This window comes from Trichomonas vaginalis, chromosome IV (genome assembly GCF_026262505.1).
Source record: "Trichomonas vaginalis G3 chromosome IV, whole genome shotgun sequence".
Taxonomy (NCBI): Eukaryota; Parabasalia; order Trichomonadida; family Trichomonadidae; genus Trichomonas; species Trichomonas vaginalis.
Genome location: NC_067206.1, coordinates 39,294,740 through 39,311,245, shown reverse-complemented (window position 1 = coordinate 39,311,245; position 16,506 = coordinate 39,294,740). Strand labels below are relative to the sequence as shown.

Here is a 16,506-nt window from a genome sequence, read left to right as displayed (position 1 = left end):
TAATTCCGTAGCATTCCATGAAAGGGAAGTAATGTATTGAAAAATAGGATACTTAAATTTAAAATTATCTAATATACTTTCAATGGGCCAATGAGAAGAGTATTTTATGAAATTCAAAGATATTTTGATAAACAAAAATTTAAATAATGCCATGCCAACGAAAAGGTACATATAAATTTGTATTTATTATTGGATTTTTAAGTGAAAATCATTCCGGACGCATAAATATGAGTGCTAACAAAGATGTATCGATAATAAAAGATGATGTTAACTTATTTGCTATAGATTATTTACATGGAAAACAAGAGGATATATTTTATATATGTAATTTTGAGTTTATTCGGAATTTAAAAATAAAATTGGAACAAATATTCAAAAATTGATAATCATATGCAAGGCGCTAATGAATTAGATCAAGAGTTTTCAAAATATAAGTATATTGGCTGCTAATAACCTAAGTTTTTAATGCATTTCCAAAAACAAGAATTATAAAGGCGTTAATTGAACATTTTATAAACTACTGTAAAACCTTAAGTTAGAATATGGATAAGTTTCAGAGTATTTATTAATATTTGAGGAATAAATAAAACTCCGGAATTAATTTATTGAAAACAGAGAAAAACCCGCGTCAAATCCTTTTTCCTATGTCATTGTTTGGGTGATGTGTTGGGTTCTTATCGAAAAATTCATCATGGGTTCTTATCGAAAAATTCATCATGGGTATTAGTCCATGTATTAGTCGACGAATTTCTCAAAAAATTAACTTGGTTCAAAATGAAAGGTATGGTCATGATAATTCATCCTTTCGCATTAAAAGTTCATACTTTTATGATTTAACCCCTGTTTCCATGAATTTCCGAATAAGGTTATTTTCAAAATTGAAAAGTTCTTAGAACTCCCAATGTAAGGGTTTCGTTTTGCTAAAATTGTCACTTTTATAGCATACTTGTTTTTGGATGTTTTGCGAAACCAAAAAAAAAACTATGATATACAATGTGTGTGTAAAGAAAATACTTTATTTACTAGTTAAAAAATCATTTGGTATTGATCAAGTTATTTTTTCTGGATAAGATATTATATGGATAATTGGATAGAAAATACAATTATATAATCTTGTACCTGGTTTAATTAAGCTAATTGTCATCAGAAACTTGTAATTTTTATGAATTTCAGATTTTCTTTTCATTACTGCTTTTCTTAATAGGTCAAGTTCTTATTTAAAAAAAAAAAAAAAAAAAAAAAAAAAAAAAAAAGAAAGGTAGTGGGGCCTCCAGGCGCGTTGCGCCCTCTAGCCCTGAAGTTTTTTTTTCTTGGGATGGGCCTCCAGGCACTTCGTGCCCTCTAGCCCATAAAAAATTTTTGAGAGTCGTCGCCGTTGACTTTTTTTGTAGAGCACTCAAAATAGTATAACTTTGTCCGGACAAGTAAGGGTCTATCGTCGCTACAGGAAAAGTTACGGGCGTTCCAAGGAAGTATACTTTGAGAAGACTTTCCCCCTTATAGAATGAGATAGGACCGTTATTTTACAAAACTGACAACACTTTGACCGAGTAGTTTTTTGTGCTGAACAAAAAGTGTCATATAAACATCTGTCGAAAACCGCTTTTTAACTTCACTTAAAATGCCACATAAGCTACGTAAGAATATACGTAAGAGGAAGAGAGCATTGAAACATCCAATAGTAAAACTGACACCACAACAACAGTTGCAACAACAAATGCTGAATGACCCCACTATGTTGCAACAAATGTCAAGCAACCCTATGCTCTTAAACCGAGTTCTTGGTGCACAGAGTGGAGGTTTAAGAGCAGCACTTTTAGCGAAAATGGCAGGCTATGGTGGAGCTGCAGACGGAACAGCCTATAACCCTCAAAGTCAAATGAATTTGAGTTCACTCAAAAATCAAATATCAGATGTCAAAAAGTCAAACATAGACATACAGAAGCAAATAAGTGAAAACGAAAAGAAACTAGAATATGACAGACACACAAAGAAACTCAATGAGTTAAACGTAGAGAAAAAGAAGAAAGAAGAACAACTGAAAGAACTAAGTACAGAGGAATATGCGAAAAAAGTGTCAGAAAAAGCAGCAGAAGTAGCAAAAATGGAACAAGATGTCATAAATTTGAAAAACCATACTACTCAATATAAAGTACTGAAAGATGAAGAGATAAAACAAAAAGCCCTGAAGACATATATGGATAGCGATGAGTATAAAAAAGAAGTTGAAGCAAATGTAGTTAGTATCCCTAAGTCGTGTACGGTGGCACTGCGCGCTCCTTACCCATTATATATGAATTTGACACTTTACGAAACCGTTAATGTATATTTTACAACACAAACGACAACACCAACTTAACCTTAAATATTTGCAAAACCGTCTGACACATAAATGACTTCACTAATGACTTCACTAACGAACTCACTAACGAATTCACTACCGTCCTCACTAAATAAAAAATAACCTTATTTTTATTTTTTTTTTAAAATTTTTTATTTCATTACAAAGACATGTCCGACTACATTTACTATGACTCTTTCCCAGAACGTTTCCGTGAACTATTCAAGACCCAAGTAAAACTGAGAAACATGCATTTTAACAAAGATAGACCCATTGACGATGAAAGAAACCCTGAATATATTACAATCCCTTATGACGCAAAGTTCATTGCATACATTCCTTATGGTCGCAGAGGAACGAAAACTATTTCAACAAAGAACAAAAATTATTTCTGGAGCGATGAAGAAAATTGCCTTATCTACATAAATGCATACTTAAATAAAGCTACATATTGTACAAAAGAAGGTTGGACTGGATTTGAGCTCTACATATACGACGACGATGGAAACAGACGCTGTGTATACCCATACGATAATATGTACCATTGTTTTCATCAAGCATTAAACGAATACATAGTCAGTAAGGGTCTCATTCCTGCTGAGTAGAAATGTTATATTTTTGTTCTGTCATTTATATAAAAATAAACTTAAAAAATAATGATATCACTACCTTCACACGTATGAAAACATAGCACAAAAATAAATTTAGGTGAAGTGGTGAGATCTCACCTCTTTTTTCACCTCTTTTTTCACCTTGTTGAATTCATTGCTTTATAACTCTCTTCCTTTCTCCAACTCTTCTAACTTCTTCCTAAGTTCAGCAATGTTGTCCTCATGAAGTTTAATCTTTCTCAAAATTCCTTCTTTATCTAATGGTTGCTTTATCTTTCTAAACTGAACTCTACCATCCTTCATAGTATGAATGTAAAAACCTTCTGGAATAGTTCCTGATTTAATGTATTCTACCAAAAACTTTTGTTTCATTGCTTCAGTGACTTTATTTGTCATTTTACTCTAAGGTGAAGCTAGCACAGCGATAATGGATTTCATGACTTTTTAGTATTTCATGCAATCTTAACAGATAGCCTTACAAGTACTTCCAGTGTCCCTAGCTGTCCCTCCTTTTTATATAACTCCATGACATTTATAATCTCGCGAAACTTAACAGGTAGCATAACAGATTAAAATCAGATGAGGTTTTGAACCAAAATTTCTAAGCAACGTTGTCAAGGATTTTGAGGAACTAGGGACAGAGTGTGGCAAAGTCCAAGATTTAATTTATCTTCATCTGTTTCATCAGCTATCTCATCTAATATGCCAATATTTTATTCATAACTCGTGGCAAACTCACTAACTTTCATTATGTTCATCTGCATGCTTCATCTGATAGAAAGTATGACTTTCATTAACTCTGTGAGATAATGAAAACTACTAGGGACAGAGACCATGGCAAAGTTTATGACTTTCATTATTTCCAGAACTTAATGAAAACTACTAGGGACAGAGACCATGGCAAAGTTCATGATTTAATTTATTCTCTCACTAACAACAAATACAAAACTCCAACACTAACGACAAAAATAAATGTCCTCACTTCTTAACAAAGTAATATGTGCTTCTTACACCACCATAGCTCAAACGTTTCTTTTCAAACATCGATTGAAACTTATTTTGAGCCACTGGCTTTAGTCTCTTTTTCTTCAAATACGCCAAGAAATCTTCTTCACATCTTTTCACTTCATAGCCTTCTTTAAACTCCTCCTTGTTAAGTTCTATGAAATCCTTTATCTCATTCTTTGTTGCAATGGCTTCTTCACGAACGACATCATGAACGATTTCAACTGTTCTCATGTATGACCTCCTCACTGTTCTCATGAACTATTTCATCATTGTTCTCATGAACGACCTCCTCACTGTTCTCATGAACTATTTCATCACTGTTCTCATGAACGACCTCCTCACTGTCTTTCATAAGCGTTTCAAAGTCTCCTTTACTCATTACTTCAATCTCATGCTGTTCACAATAGTACTTAAACTCACTGTATATGTCTTTGTTGTATGTTATATTGCTTCCCATGTACTCCATGAATTTTTCAAGCACTTCCTCATAATTCACTGTTTCTTTCTTTCCACGACCTTCTAATATCATACTTGCTTCGTAAATATAACTTCTTGCAGAACCGTCTCGCTTTCTACTTCTTTTCACAAATTCTCTCATCTTGCCACCAAATACATTTGAACTACATGCAAAGAATTCATTCTCCTTCGCAAATTCTTTATATCTTCTGTAGCACTCTGTACAATTCCATCCGGATACAAACTTTTCATAGAACTCCTCGTAAAACATTTGGTAAGGTGTTTTGTTCATTTCGATGAGTTCTTGTTTAGCCCTGGTGAATGGTATCTTCCTTACATCAAATTCACTTAAATCTTTCCTCATGAAGTACGTCAGTAAGTTTGAATAAAACTCTTCATTAAAGCTTTCAATGAGATTTGAGAAATATTCGTAATTTCCTTTGTATCTGCTGCTTACGTCAATGACAACAAATCTTCTGTCGTCTTTGTCAATCTTTACTGAGTTGAAGTTGTTAGATATCATGATGATATTACAAACATTCTCTATCTTTCTTACTGGCTGACACTTCTGATTTAAGTCCAACTGAGTCTCTGTTACTATTGACTTTAGTGCGTCGTGGTTCATGACCTTAGACGTATCGCATGAGCTTAGTTCATTGCATACGATGAGCTTCATGTTCTCAATAGCAGCATTGAATCTACCAACCACATTCTCTATTGCCGTTATATTATTGTTGGCGTACTTGCTAATGAGCTCGCATAGAACATTACTAAGTACATTCTTACCAGTTCCTTGCTTTCCTATTAACAAAAGTACTGTTCCAGTCTTTCCACAAGGATTTTGAACGATGTAGGCGAACCAGTTCAAAACATACTCATAAAGCTCTTCATCCTCATTACATATGACATCGTGAACATGTTTCAAATATCCTTCAATAACGCTTTCATCTACTTCATTCAGTACCTCATACTCATATCCTCTGAAATAGCTGTAAATGTCATCTCTTTCGTCAAAGAATCTCATGCCTGACTTCATAAGATAGTTCTTGTTCTGACCCGCTTCATAAATCATCAGTGCGTTCACATCCTTCTCCTCAATACGTCCTACATAAACACTCTTCATGAGCTTATTGAATTCCTTGCTATCTACTGACACAAGTGTTGTTGTGTCTCGTATTCCATCATAATCTTTCACTAGATATGTCATACGTGCTCCGTCAATAACGACAACACATCTTCTTAAGTCATTTATAACACTAACTATGTCAATACCTTCTTCACTCATGTACTTATTTCTTCTCAAGTCCTTTAGTGTGAAAGTGTCTCTAAGTTCTATTTCAAGCAATTCATTTACATGTCCTTTGCAATACTTCTCTATAAAATATTTCTGTCGTTCTTTACTAAGTTTCTTAACAGCTCTGAAGAACCATGTGTTTTGACTCAAACATCCTTCACAACTTCTCTCATTCATTCCTAGTTCTTTCATGTCATTATCTTCAACCTCTATGGTCTCATTGACTAAGGTCAAAGGGTTCTTAGTCATTGCTGGTCTTAACTATCGAAAACTTCATATAAACTTTACAAAAACAGGTGCTGCTTATGTTTGTATGATAGATACAGAAAACAAGAGAGTAATCTTATGCATAAACAAATTCAAACGCTTGTACGGCTTCATGTAGGACAAACATTATTTTTCAACACTAACGCCAACACGTAGGACAAACATTCATGACTAACATTACTGTATAACATAAATGTTTTGTCATGATTTCTTCATCGTATATGTTTTGTCATGACTTCATCGTAATGAACGTATATTCTTTGTCAAACATGAACGTAAATGATTTGTCATGATTTAATCGTACATGTTTTGTCGAAACTTCTTCATCGTAATGAACGTATATTCTTTGTCAAACATGAACGTAAATGATTTGTCGAAACTTCTTCATCGTACATGTTTTGTCATGATTTCTTCGTTTATGTTTTGTCGAAACTTCTTCATTGTAATGAGCGTACATGTTTTGTCGAAACTTCTTCATTGTAATGAGCGTACATGTTTTGTCGAAACTTCTTCATCGTAATGAACGTATATTCTTTGTCAAACATGAACGTAAATGATTTGTCGAAACTTCTTCATCGTACATGTTTTGTCATGATTTCTTCGTTTATGTTTTGTCGAAACTTCTTCATTGTAATGAGCGTACATGTTTTGTCGAAACTTCTTCATTGTAATGAGCGTACATGTTTTGTCGAAACTTCTTCATTGTAATGAACGTATATTCTTTGTCAAACATGAACGTAAATGATTTGTCGAAACTTCTTCATCGTACATGTTTTGTCATGATTTCTTCGTTTATGTTTTGTCGAAACTTCTTCATTGTAATGAGCGTACATGTTTTGTCGAAACTTCTTCATTGTAATGAGCGTACATGTTTTGTCGAAACTTCTTCATTGTAATGAGCGTACATGTTTTGTCGAAACTTCTTCATCGTAATGAACGTATATTCTTTGTCAAACATGAACGTAAATGATTTGTCGAAACTTCTTCATCGTACATGTTTTGTCATGATTTCTTCTTTATGTTTTGTCGAAACTTCTTCATTGTAATGAGCGTACATGTTTTGTCGAAACTTCTTCATTGTAATGAGCGTACATGTTTTGTCGAAACTTCTTCATCGTAATGAACGTATATTCTTTGTCAAACATGAACGTAAATGATTTGTCGAAACTTCTTCATCGTACATGTTTTGTCATGATTTCTTCGTTTATGTTTTGTCGAAACTTCTTCATTGTAATGAGCGTACATGTTTTGTCGAAACTTCTTCATTGTAATGAGCGTACATGTTTTGTCGAAACTTCTTCATCGTAATGAACGTATATTCTTTGTCAAACATGAACGTAAATGATTTGTCGAAACTTCTTCATCGTACATGTTTTGTCATGATTTCTTCGTTTATGTTTTGTCGAAACTTCTTCATTGTAATGAGCGTACATGTTTTGTCGAAAACTTCTTCATTGTAATGAGCGTACATGTTTTGTCGAAACTTCTTCATCGTAATGAACGTATATTCTTTGTCAAACATGAACGTAAATGATTTGTCGAAACTTCTTCATCGTACATGTTTTGTCATGATTTCTTCGTTTATGTTTTGTCGAAACTTCTTCATTGTAATGAGCGTACATTTTTGTCGAAACTTCTTCATTGTAATGAGCGTACATGTTTTGTCGAAACTTCTTCATCGTAATGAACGTATATTCTTTGTCAAACATGAACGTAAATGATTTGTCGAAACTTCTTCATCGTACATGTTTTGTCATGATTTCTTCGTTTATGTTTTGTCGAAACTTCTTCATTGTAATGAGCGTACTTTTGTCGAAACTTCTTCATTGTAATGAGCGTACATTGTTTTGTCGAAACTTTCATCGTAATGAACGTATATTCTTTGTCAAACATGAACGTAAATGATTTTCGAAACTTCTTCATCGTACATGTTTTGTCATGATTTCTTCGTTTATGTTTTGTCGAAACTTCTTCATTGTAATGAGCGTACATGTTTTGTCGAAACTTCTTCATTGTAATGAGCGTACATGTTTTGTCGAAACTTCTTCATCGTAATGAACGTATATTCTTTGTCAAACATGAACGTAAATGATTTGTCGAAACTTCTTCATCGTACATGTTTTGTCATGATTTCTTCGTTTATGTTTTGTCGAAACTTCTTCATTGTAATGAGCGTACATGTTTTGTCGAAACTTCTTCATTGTAATGAGCGTACATGTTTTGTCGAAACTTCTTCATCGTAATGAACGTATATTCTTTGTCAAACATGAACGTAAATGATTTGTCGAAACTTCTTCATCGTACATGTTTTGTCATGATTTCTTCGTTTATGTTTTGTCGAAACTTCTTCATTGTAATGAGCGTACATGTTTTGTCGAAACTTCTTCATTGTAATGAGCGTACATTTTGTCGAAACTTCTTCATCGTAATGAACGTATATTCTTTGTCAAACATGAACGTAAATGATTTGTCGAAACTTCTTCATCGTACATGTTTTGTCATGATTTCTTCGTTTATGTTTTGTCGAAACTTCTTCATTGTAATGAGCGTACATGTTTTGTCGAAACTTCTTCATTGTAATGAGCGTACATGTTTTGTCGAAACTTCTTCATTGTAATGAACGTATATTCTTTGTCAAACATGAACGTAAATGATTTGTCGAAACTTCTTCATCGTACATGTTTTGTCATGATTTCTTCGTTTATGTTTTGTCGAAACTTCTTCATTGTAATGAGCGTACATGTTTTGTCGAAACTTCTTCATTGTAATGAGCGTACATGTTTTGTCGAAACTTCTTCATCGTAATGAACGTATATTCTTTGTCAAACATGAACGTAAATGATTTGTCGAAACTTCTTCATCGTACATGTTTTGTCATGATTTCTTCGTTTATGTTTTGTCGAAACTTCTTCATTGTAATGAGCGTACATGTTTTGTCGAAACTTCTTCATTGTAATGAGCGTACATGTTTTGTCGAAACTTCTTCATTGTAATGAGTGTAAATGATCCAAAAATAATGTTTAGGGTAGAATGTTAGATCTCACCTCTTTTCTCACCTCTTTTCTCACCTCAGCCGCTAAGCGGCGAGACCCAAAGGGTCTTGAATTTTCATGATTTCTTCATCGTAATGAACGTAAATGACCCAAAAATAATGTTTATGTTAGAATGTTAGATCTCACCTCTTTTCTCACCTCTTTTCTCACCTCAGCCGCTAAGCGGCGAGACCCAAAGGGTCTTGAATTTTCATACGGAATCTCTTCCCTCGGTTTTCCGAGGGAAGCAATCATATGAGGAAATTCTTCTAAAATTTCTTTTATCTGTTGGTTTTCAAACCAATGATATGCTTGCTTTGTAGAACGAAGAGTATTATAAGGCATTTTGTGAAGAATATAGCAATCGCCTGAATTCAGACGGTTGCTTTTTATACAAAATTCACGCAGGAAAATTCTTGAGTTTTGGTTGAAAGAATACGGTCGAGCCAAAAGTGGCTCAACCTCAAACAAACATTTTATGAGCTTACTAAGGCATTTATGAATGAATTCAAAGGTATTTGCATACATCCTGACCTCGTTCATTTTGTTGCTGAATTCAGCAAAAATAATGTTTACGTTAATGTTTTCACTGTTACCATGTTACCATGTGCTACCAGGTTAATTAACTTCTCTTAAAATTACTGACAACATGACATTTAGACAACAGTCCAGGAAATAAACTTCTTCGTAAATGTTTTGTCATGATTTCATCGTATATGTTTTGTCATGATTTCATCGTATATGTTTTGTCATGATTTCATCGTATATGTTTTGTCATGATTTCATCGTATATGTTTTGTCATGATTTCATCGTATATGTTTTGTCATGATTTCATCGTATATGTTTTGTCATGATTTCATCGTATATGTTTTGTCATGACTTCATCGTATATGTTTTTGTCATGATTTCATCGTATATGCTTTGTCATGATGATTTCATCGAAACTAAACGTATATGTTTTGTCGTGATTTTATCGTAAATGTTTTGTCATGACTTCATCGTATATGTTTTGTCAAGATTTCATCGTAATGAGTGTAAATGAACCAAAAATAATGTTTACGTTCATGTTTGACAACACAGCAGGGGAAGGCAGTTATGAATTATTTTTGAAGAACTGAAGGTGTCACTACGTCACCATGTGTCACTCGGTTAATGAACTTCTCTGAAAAAATGAGACAACATGACATTTTGACAACAACACAGGAAATAAATGTTTACGTAAATGTTTTGTCATGATTTCTTCATCGTAATGAGCGTAAATGATCCAAAAATAATGTTTAGGTGAAGAGGTTAGATCTAACCTCTTTTCTCACCTCTTTTCTCACCTCAGCCGCTAAGCGGCGAGACCCAAAGGGTCTTGAATTTTCATGATTTCTTCGTAAATGATTTGTCAAACATGAACGTAAATGTTTTGTCATGATTTCTTCATCGTAATGAGTGTAAATGTTTTGTCAAACATGAACGTAAATGATTTGTCATGATTTCATCGTAAATGTTTTGTCAAACATGAACGTAAATGATTTGTCAAACATGAACGTAAATGTTTTGTCAAAACTTCATCGTACATGTTTTGTCAAGACTTCTTCATCGTAATGAACGTATATTCTTTGTCAAACATGAGTGTAAATGATTTGTCATGATTTCTTCATCGTAATGAGTGTATATGTTTTGTCATGACTTCTTCATCGTACATGTTTTGTCATGATTTCTTCATCGTAATGAGCGTATATGACCCAAAAATAATGTTTAGGGTAGATGGTTTTTAGGTTATTCAATAATGACTTATTTTTGAAGAACTGAGGGTGCTACCATGTTACCATGTGCTACCAGGTTAATGAACTTCTCTGAAAAAATGAGACAACATGACATTTAGACAACAGTCCAGGAAATAAACTTCATCGTATATGTTTTGTCATGATTTCTTCATCGTAAATGTTTTGTCATGACTTCTTCATCGTACATGTTTTGTCATGACTTCTTCATCGTAAATGTTTTGTCATGACTTCTTCATCGGAATGAGTGTAAATGATCCAAAAATAATGTTTAGGGTAGATGGTTAGATCTAACCTCATTTCTACCCTCATTTCTACCCTCAGCCGCTAAGCGGCGAGACCCAAAGGGTCTTGAATTTTCATGATTTCTTCATCGTAAATGTTTTGTCATGACTTCTTCATCGTACATGTTTTGTCATGACTTCTTCATCGTAAATGTTTTGTCATGACTTCTTCATTGGAATGAACGTAAATGATCCAAAAATAATGTTTATGTTAGAATGTTAGATCTAACCTCATTTCTACCCTCATTTCTACCCTCAGCCGCTAAGCGGCGAGACCCAAAGGTCTTGAATTTTCATACGGAATCTCTTCGTAAATGTTTTGTCATGATTTCTTCATCGTATATGTTTTGTCATGATTTCATCGTATATGTTTTGTCGAAACTTCATCGTAATGAACGTATATTCTTTGTCAAACATGAGCGTAAATGTTTTGTCATGATTTCTTCATCGTATATTCTTTGTCAAACATGAGCGTAAATGTTTTGTCAAACATGAACGTAAATGATCCAAAAATAATGTTTAGGGTAGATGGTTAGATCTAACCTCATTTCTACCCTCATTTCTACCCTCAGCCGCTAAGCGGCGAGACCCAAAGGGTCTTGAATTTTCATACGGAATCTCTTCGTAAATGTTTTGTCATGATTTCTTCATCGGAATGAGCGTAAATGTTTTGTCGAAACTTCTTCGTAAATGATTTGTCGAAACTTCTTCATCGTAATGAGTGTATATGCTTTGTCATGATTTCTTCATCGTAATGAGCGTAAATGTTTTGTCATGATTTCTTCATCGTATATGTTTTGTCATGATTTCATCGTAATGAGCGTATATGTTTTGTCAAACATGAACGTATATGTTTTGTCATGATTTCTTCATCGGAATGAGCGTATATGACCCAAAAATAATGTTTATGTTAGAATGTTAGATCTAACACCTTTTCTAACATGTTTTCTAACATGGAGGATTTCATTAGATATACACATTCTTCCCTAAACATTATTTTAGTTAAAGTCCATCAAATATTTTTAGGATACTTTCACCAAATAATGTGTATATCAGATGAAACAGTAAAGTATTATATCTATTAAATCGTCTATGATGTAAATTGTGTATATCAGATGAAACAGTAAAGTATTATATCTATTAAATCGTCTATGATGTAAATTGTGTATATCAGATGAAACAGTAAAGTATTATATCTATTAAATCGTCTATGATGTAAATTGTGTATAGAATGAAATGAAGGAAGAATGTGTATATCTAATGAAATCCTCCATGTTAGAAAACATGTTAGAAAAGGTGTTAGATCTAACATTCTAACATAAACATTATTTTTGGGTCATATACGCTCATTCCGATGAAGAAATCATGACAAAACATATACGTTCATGTTTGACAAAACATATACGCTCATTACGATGAAATCATGACAAAACATATACGATGAAGAAATCATGACAAAACATTTACGCTCATTACGATGAAGAAATCATGACAAAGCATATACACTCATTACGATGAAGAAGTTTCGACAAATCATTTACGAAGAAGTTTCGACAAAACATTTACGCTCATTACGATGAAGAAGTCATGACAAAACATTTACGAAGAGATTCCGTATGAAAATTCAAGACCCTTTGGGTCTCGCCGCTTAGCGGCTGAGGGTAGAAATGAGGGTAGAAATGAGGGTAGAAATGAGGTTAGATCTAACCATCTACCCTAAACATTATTTTTGGATCATTTACGTTCATGTTTGACAAAACATTTACGCTCATTTGACAAAGAATATACGATGAAGAAATCATGACAAAACATTTACGCTCATGTTTGACAAAGAATATACGTTCATTACGATGAAGTTTCGACAAAACATATACGATGAAATCATGACAAAACATATACGATGAAGAAATCATGACAAAACATTTACGAAGAGATTCCGTATGAAAATTCAAGACCCTTTGGGTCTCGCCGCTTAGCGGCTGAGGGTAGAAATGAGGGTAGAAATGAGGGTAGAAATGAGGTTAGATCTAACCATCTACCCTAAACATTATTTTTGGATCATTTACGTTCATGTTTGACAAAACATTTACGCTCATGTTTGACAAAGAATATACGATGAAGAAATCATGACAAAACATTTACGCTCATGTTTGACAAAGAATATACGTTCATTACGATGAAGTTTCGACAAAACATATACGATGAAATCATGACAAAACATATACGATGAAGAAATCATGACAAAACATTTACGAAGAGATTCCGTATGAAAATTCAAGACCTTTGGGTTCGCCGCTTAGCGGCTGAGGGTAGAAATGAGGTAGAAATGAGGTTAGATCTAACATTCTAAACATAAACATTATTTTTGGATCATTTACGTTCATTCCAATGAAGAAGTCATGACAAAACATTTACGATGAAGAAGTCATGACAAAACATGTACGATGAAGAAGTCATGACAAAAACATTTACGATGAAGAAATCATGAAAATTCAAGACCCTTTGGGTCTCGCCGCTTAGCGGCTGAGGGTAGAAATGAGGGTAGAAATGAGGTTAGATCTAACCATCTACCCTAAACATTATTTTTGGATCATTTACACTCATTCCGATGAAGAAGTCATGACAAAACATTTACGATGAAGAAGTCATGACAAAACATGTACGATGAAGAAGTCATGACAAAACATTTACGATGAAGAAATCATGACAAAACATATACGATGAAGTTTATTTCCTGGACTGTTGTCAAAATGTCATGTTGTCTCATTTTTTCAGAGAAGTTCATTAACCTGGTAGCACATGGTAACATGGTAGCACCCTCAGTTCTTCAAAAATAAGTCATTATTGAATAACCTAAAAACCATCTACCCTAAACATTATTTTTGGGTCATATACGCTCATTACGATGAAGAAATCATGACAAAACATGTACGATGAAGAAGTCATGACAAAACATATACACTCATTACGATGAAGAAATCATGACAAATCATTTACACTCATGTTTGACAAAGAATATACGTTCATTACGATGAAGAAGTCTTGACAAAACATGTACGATGAAGTTTTGACAAAACATTTACGTTCATGTTTGACAAATCATTTACGTTCATGTTTGACAAAACATTTACGATGAAATCATGACAAATCATTTACGTTCATGTTTGACAAAACATTTACACTCATTACGATGAAGAAATCATGACAAAACATTTACGTTCATGTTTGACAAATCATTTACGAAGAAATCATGAAAATTCAAGACCCTTTGGGTCTCGCCGCTTAGCGGCTGAGGTGAGAAAAGAGGTGAGAAAAGAGGTTAGATCTAACCTCTTCACCTAAACATTATTTTTGGGTCATTTACGCTCATTACGATGAAGAAATCATGACAAAACATATACGTAAACATTTATTTCCTGTGTTGTTGTCAAAATGTCATGTTGTCTCATTTTTTCAGAGAAGTTCATTAACCGAGTGACACATGGTGACGTAGTGACACCTTCAGTTCTTCAAAAATAATTCATAACTGCCTTCCCCTGCTGTGTTGTCAAACATGAACGTAAACATTATTTTTGGTTCATTTACACTCATTACGATGAAATCTTGACAAATCATTTACGATGAAGTCATGACAAAACATTTACGATAAAATCACGACAAAACATATACGTTTAGTTTCGATGAAATCATCATGACAAAGTACATACGATGAGGTCATGACAAAACATATACGATGAAGTCATGACAAAACATATACGATGATGAAAATCATGACAAAAACATATACGATGAAGTCATGACAAAGCATATACGATGAAATCATGACAAAACATATACGATGAAATCATGACAAAGCATATACGATGAAATCATGACAAAACATATACGATGAAATCATGACAAAACATATACGATGAAGAAATCATGACAAAAACATATACGATGAAATCATGACAAAACATTTACGAAGAAGTTTATTTCCTGGACTGTTGTCTAAATGTCATGTTGTCAGTAATTTTAAGAGAAGTTAATTAACCTGGTAGCACATGGTAACATGGTAACAGTGAAAAACATTAACGTAAACATTATTTTTGCTGAATTCAACAACAAAATGAACGAGGTCAGGATGTATGCAAATACCTTTGAATTCATTCATAAATGCCTTAGTAAGCTCATAAAATGTTTGTTTTGAGGTTGAGCCACTTTTGGCTCGACCGTATTCTTTCAACCAAAACTCAAGAATTTTCCTGCGTGAATTTTGTATAAAAAGCAACCGTCTGAATTCAGGCGATTGCTATATTCTTCACAAAATGCCTTATAATACTCTTCGTTCTACAAAGCAAGCATATCATTGGTTTGAAAACCAACAGATAAAAGAAATTTTAGAAGAATTTCCTCATATGATTGCTTCCCTCGGAAAACCGAGGGAAGAGATTCCGTATGAAAATTCAAGACCCTTTGGGTCTCGCCGCTTAGCGGCTGAGGTGAGAAAAGAGGTGAGAAAAGAGGTGAGATCTAACATTCTAACATAAACATTATTTTTGGGTCATTTACGTTCATTACGATGAAGAAATCATGAAAATTCAAGACCCTTTGGGTCTCGCCGCTTAGCGGCTGAGGTGAGAAAAGAGGTGAGAAAAGAGGTGAGATCTAACATTCTACCCTAAACATTATTTTTGGGTCATATACGCTCATTACGATGAAGAAATCATGACAAAACATGTACGATGAAGAAGTCATGACAAAACATATACACTCATTACGATGAAGAAATCATGACAAATCATTTACACTCATGTTTGACAAAGAATATACGTTCATTACGATGAAGAAGTCTTGACAAAACATGTACGATGAAGTTTTGACAAAACATTTACGTTCATGTTTGACAAATCATTTACGTTCATGTTTGACAAAACATTTACGATGAAATCATGACAAATCATTTACGTTCATGTTTGACAAAACATTTACACTCATTACGATGAAGAAATCATGACAAAACATTTACGTTCATGTTTGACAAATCATTTACGAAGAAATCATGAAAATTCAAGACCCTTTGGGTCTCGCCGCTTAGCGGCTGAGGTGAGAAAAGAGGTGAGAAAAGAGGTTAGATCTAACCTCTTCACCTAAACATTATTTTTGGGTCATTTACGCTCATTACGATGAAGAAATCATGACAAAACATTTACGTAAACATTTATTTCCTGTGTTGTTGTCAAAATGTCATGTTGTCTCATTTTTTCAGAGAAGTTCATTAACCGAGTGACACATGGTGACGTAGTGACACCTTCAGTTCTTCAAAAATAATTCATAACTGCCTTCCCCTGCTGTGTTGTCAAACATGAACGTAAACATATATTTTTGGTTCATTTACACTCATTACGATGAAATCTTGACAAAACATATACGATGAAGTCATGACAAAACATTTACG

At 33.6% G+C, this 16,506-nt stretch overlaps 4 protein-coding genes across 4 annotated transcripts, besides 1 other annotated feature; 2 read left to right on the top strand and 2 right to left on the bottom strand.

Moving 5' to 3' along the window:
- Positions 1-1,621: 1,621 nt before the first annotated feature.
- Positions 1,622-2,359, top strand: TVAGG3_0249170 (protein of unknown function, DUF4106 family; the record flags this gene model as incomplete). The annotated part of the gene is made up of 1 exon (XM_051227976.1): positions 1,622-2,359. One exon carries the CDS (start codon positions 1,622-1,624, stop codon positions 2,357-2,359), a length of 738 nt encoding a protein of 245 aa, XP_051112962.1.
- A 152-nt stretch (positions 2,360-2,511) lies between these two features.
- On the top strand, positions 2,512-2,946 carry TVAGG3_0249160 (uncharacterized protein; the record flags this gene model as incomplete). The annotated part of the gene is made up of 1 exon (XM_001317818.1): positions 2,512-2,946. The coding sequence occupies one exon, from the start codon at positions 2,512-2,514 to the stop codon at positions 2,944-2,946; it is 435 nt and encodes a 144-aa protein (XP_001317853.1).
- Positions 2,947-3,111: 165 nt separating this feature from the next.
- TVAGG3_0249150 (uncharacterized protein) lies at positions 3,112-3,348 on the bottom strand (the record flags this gene model as incomplete). Its single annotated transcript, XM_001317817.1, has 1 exon — positions 3,112-3,348. One exon carries the CDS (start codon positions 3,346-3,348, stop codon positions 3,112-3,114), a length of 237 nt encoding a protein of 78 aa, XP_001317852.1.
- A 582-nt stretch (positions 3,349-3,930) lies between these two features.
- TVAGG3_0249140 (uncharacterized protein) lies at positions 3,931-4,215 on the bottom strand (the record flags this gene model as incomplete). The annotated part of the gene is made up of 1 exon (XM_051227975.1): positions 3,931-4,215. One exon carries the CDS (start codon positions 4,213-4,215, stop codon positions 3,931-3,933), a length of 285 nt encoding a protein of 94 aa, XP_051112961.1.
- Positions 4,216-4,462: 247 nt separating this feature from the next.
- Positions 4,463-16,506: part of a mobile genetic element that runs on past the window's edge.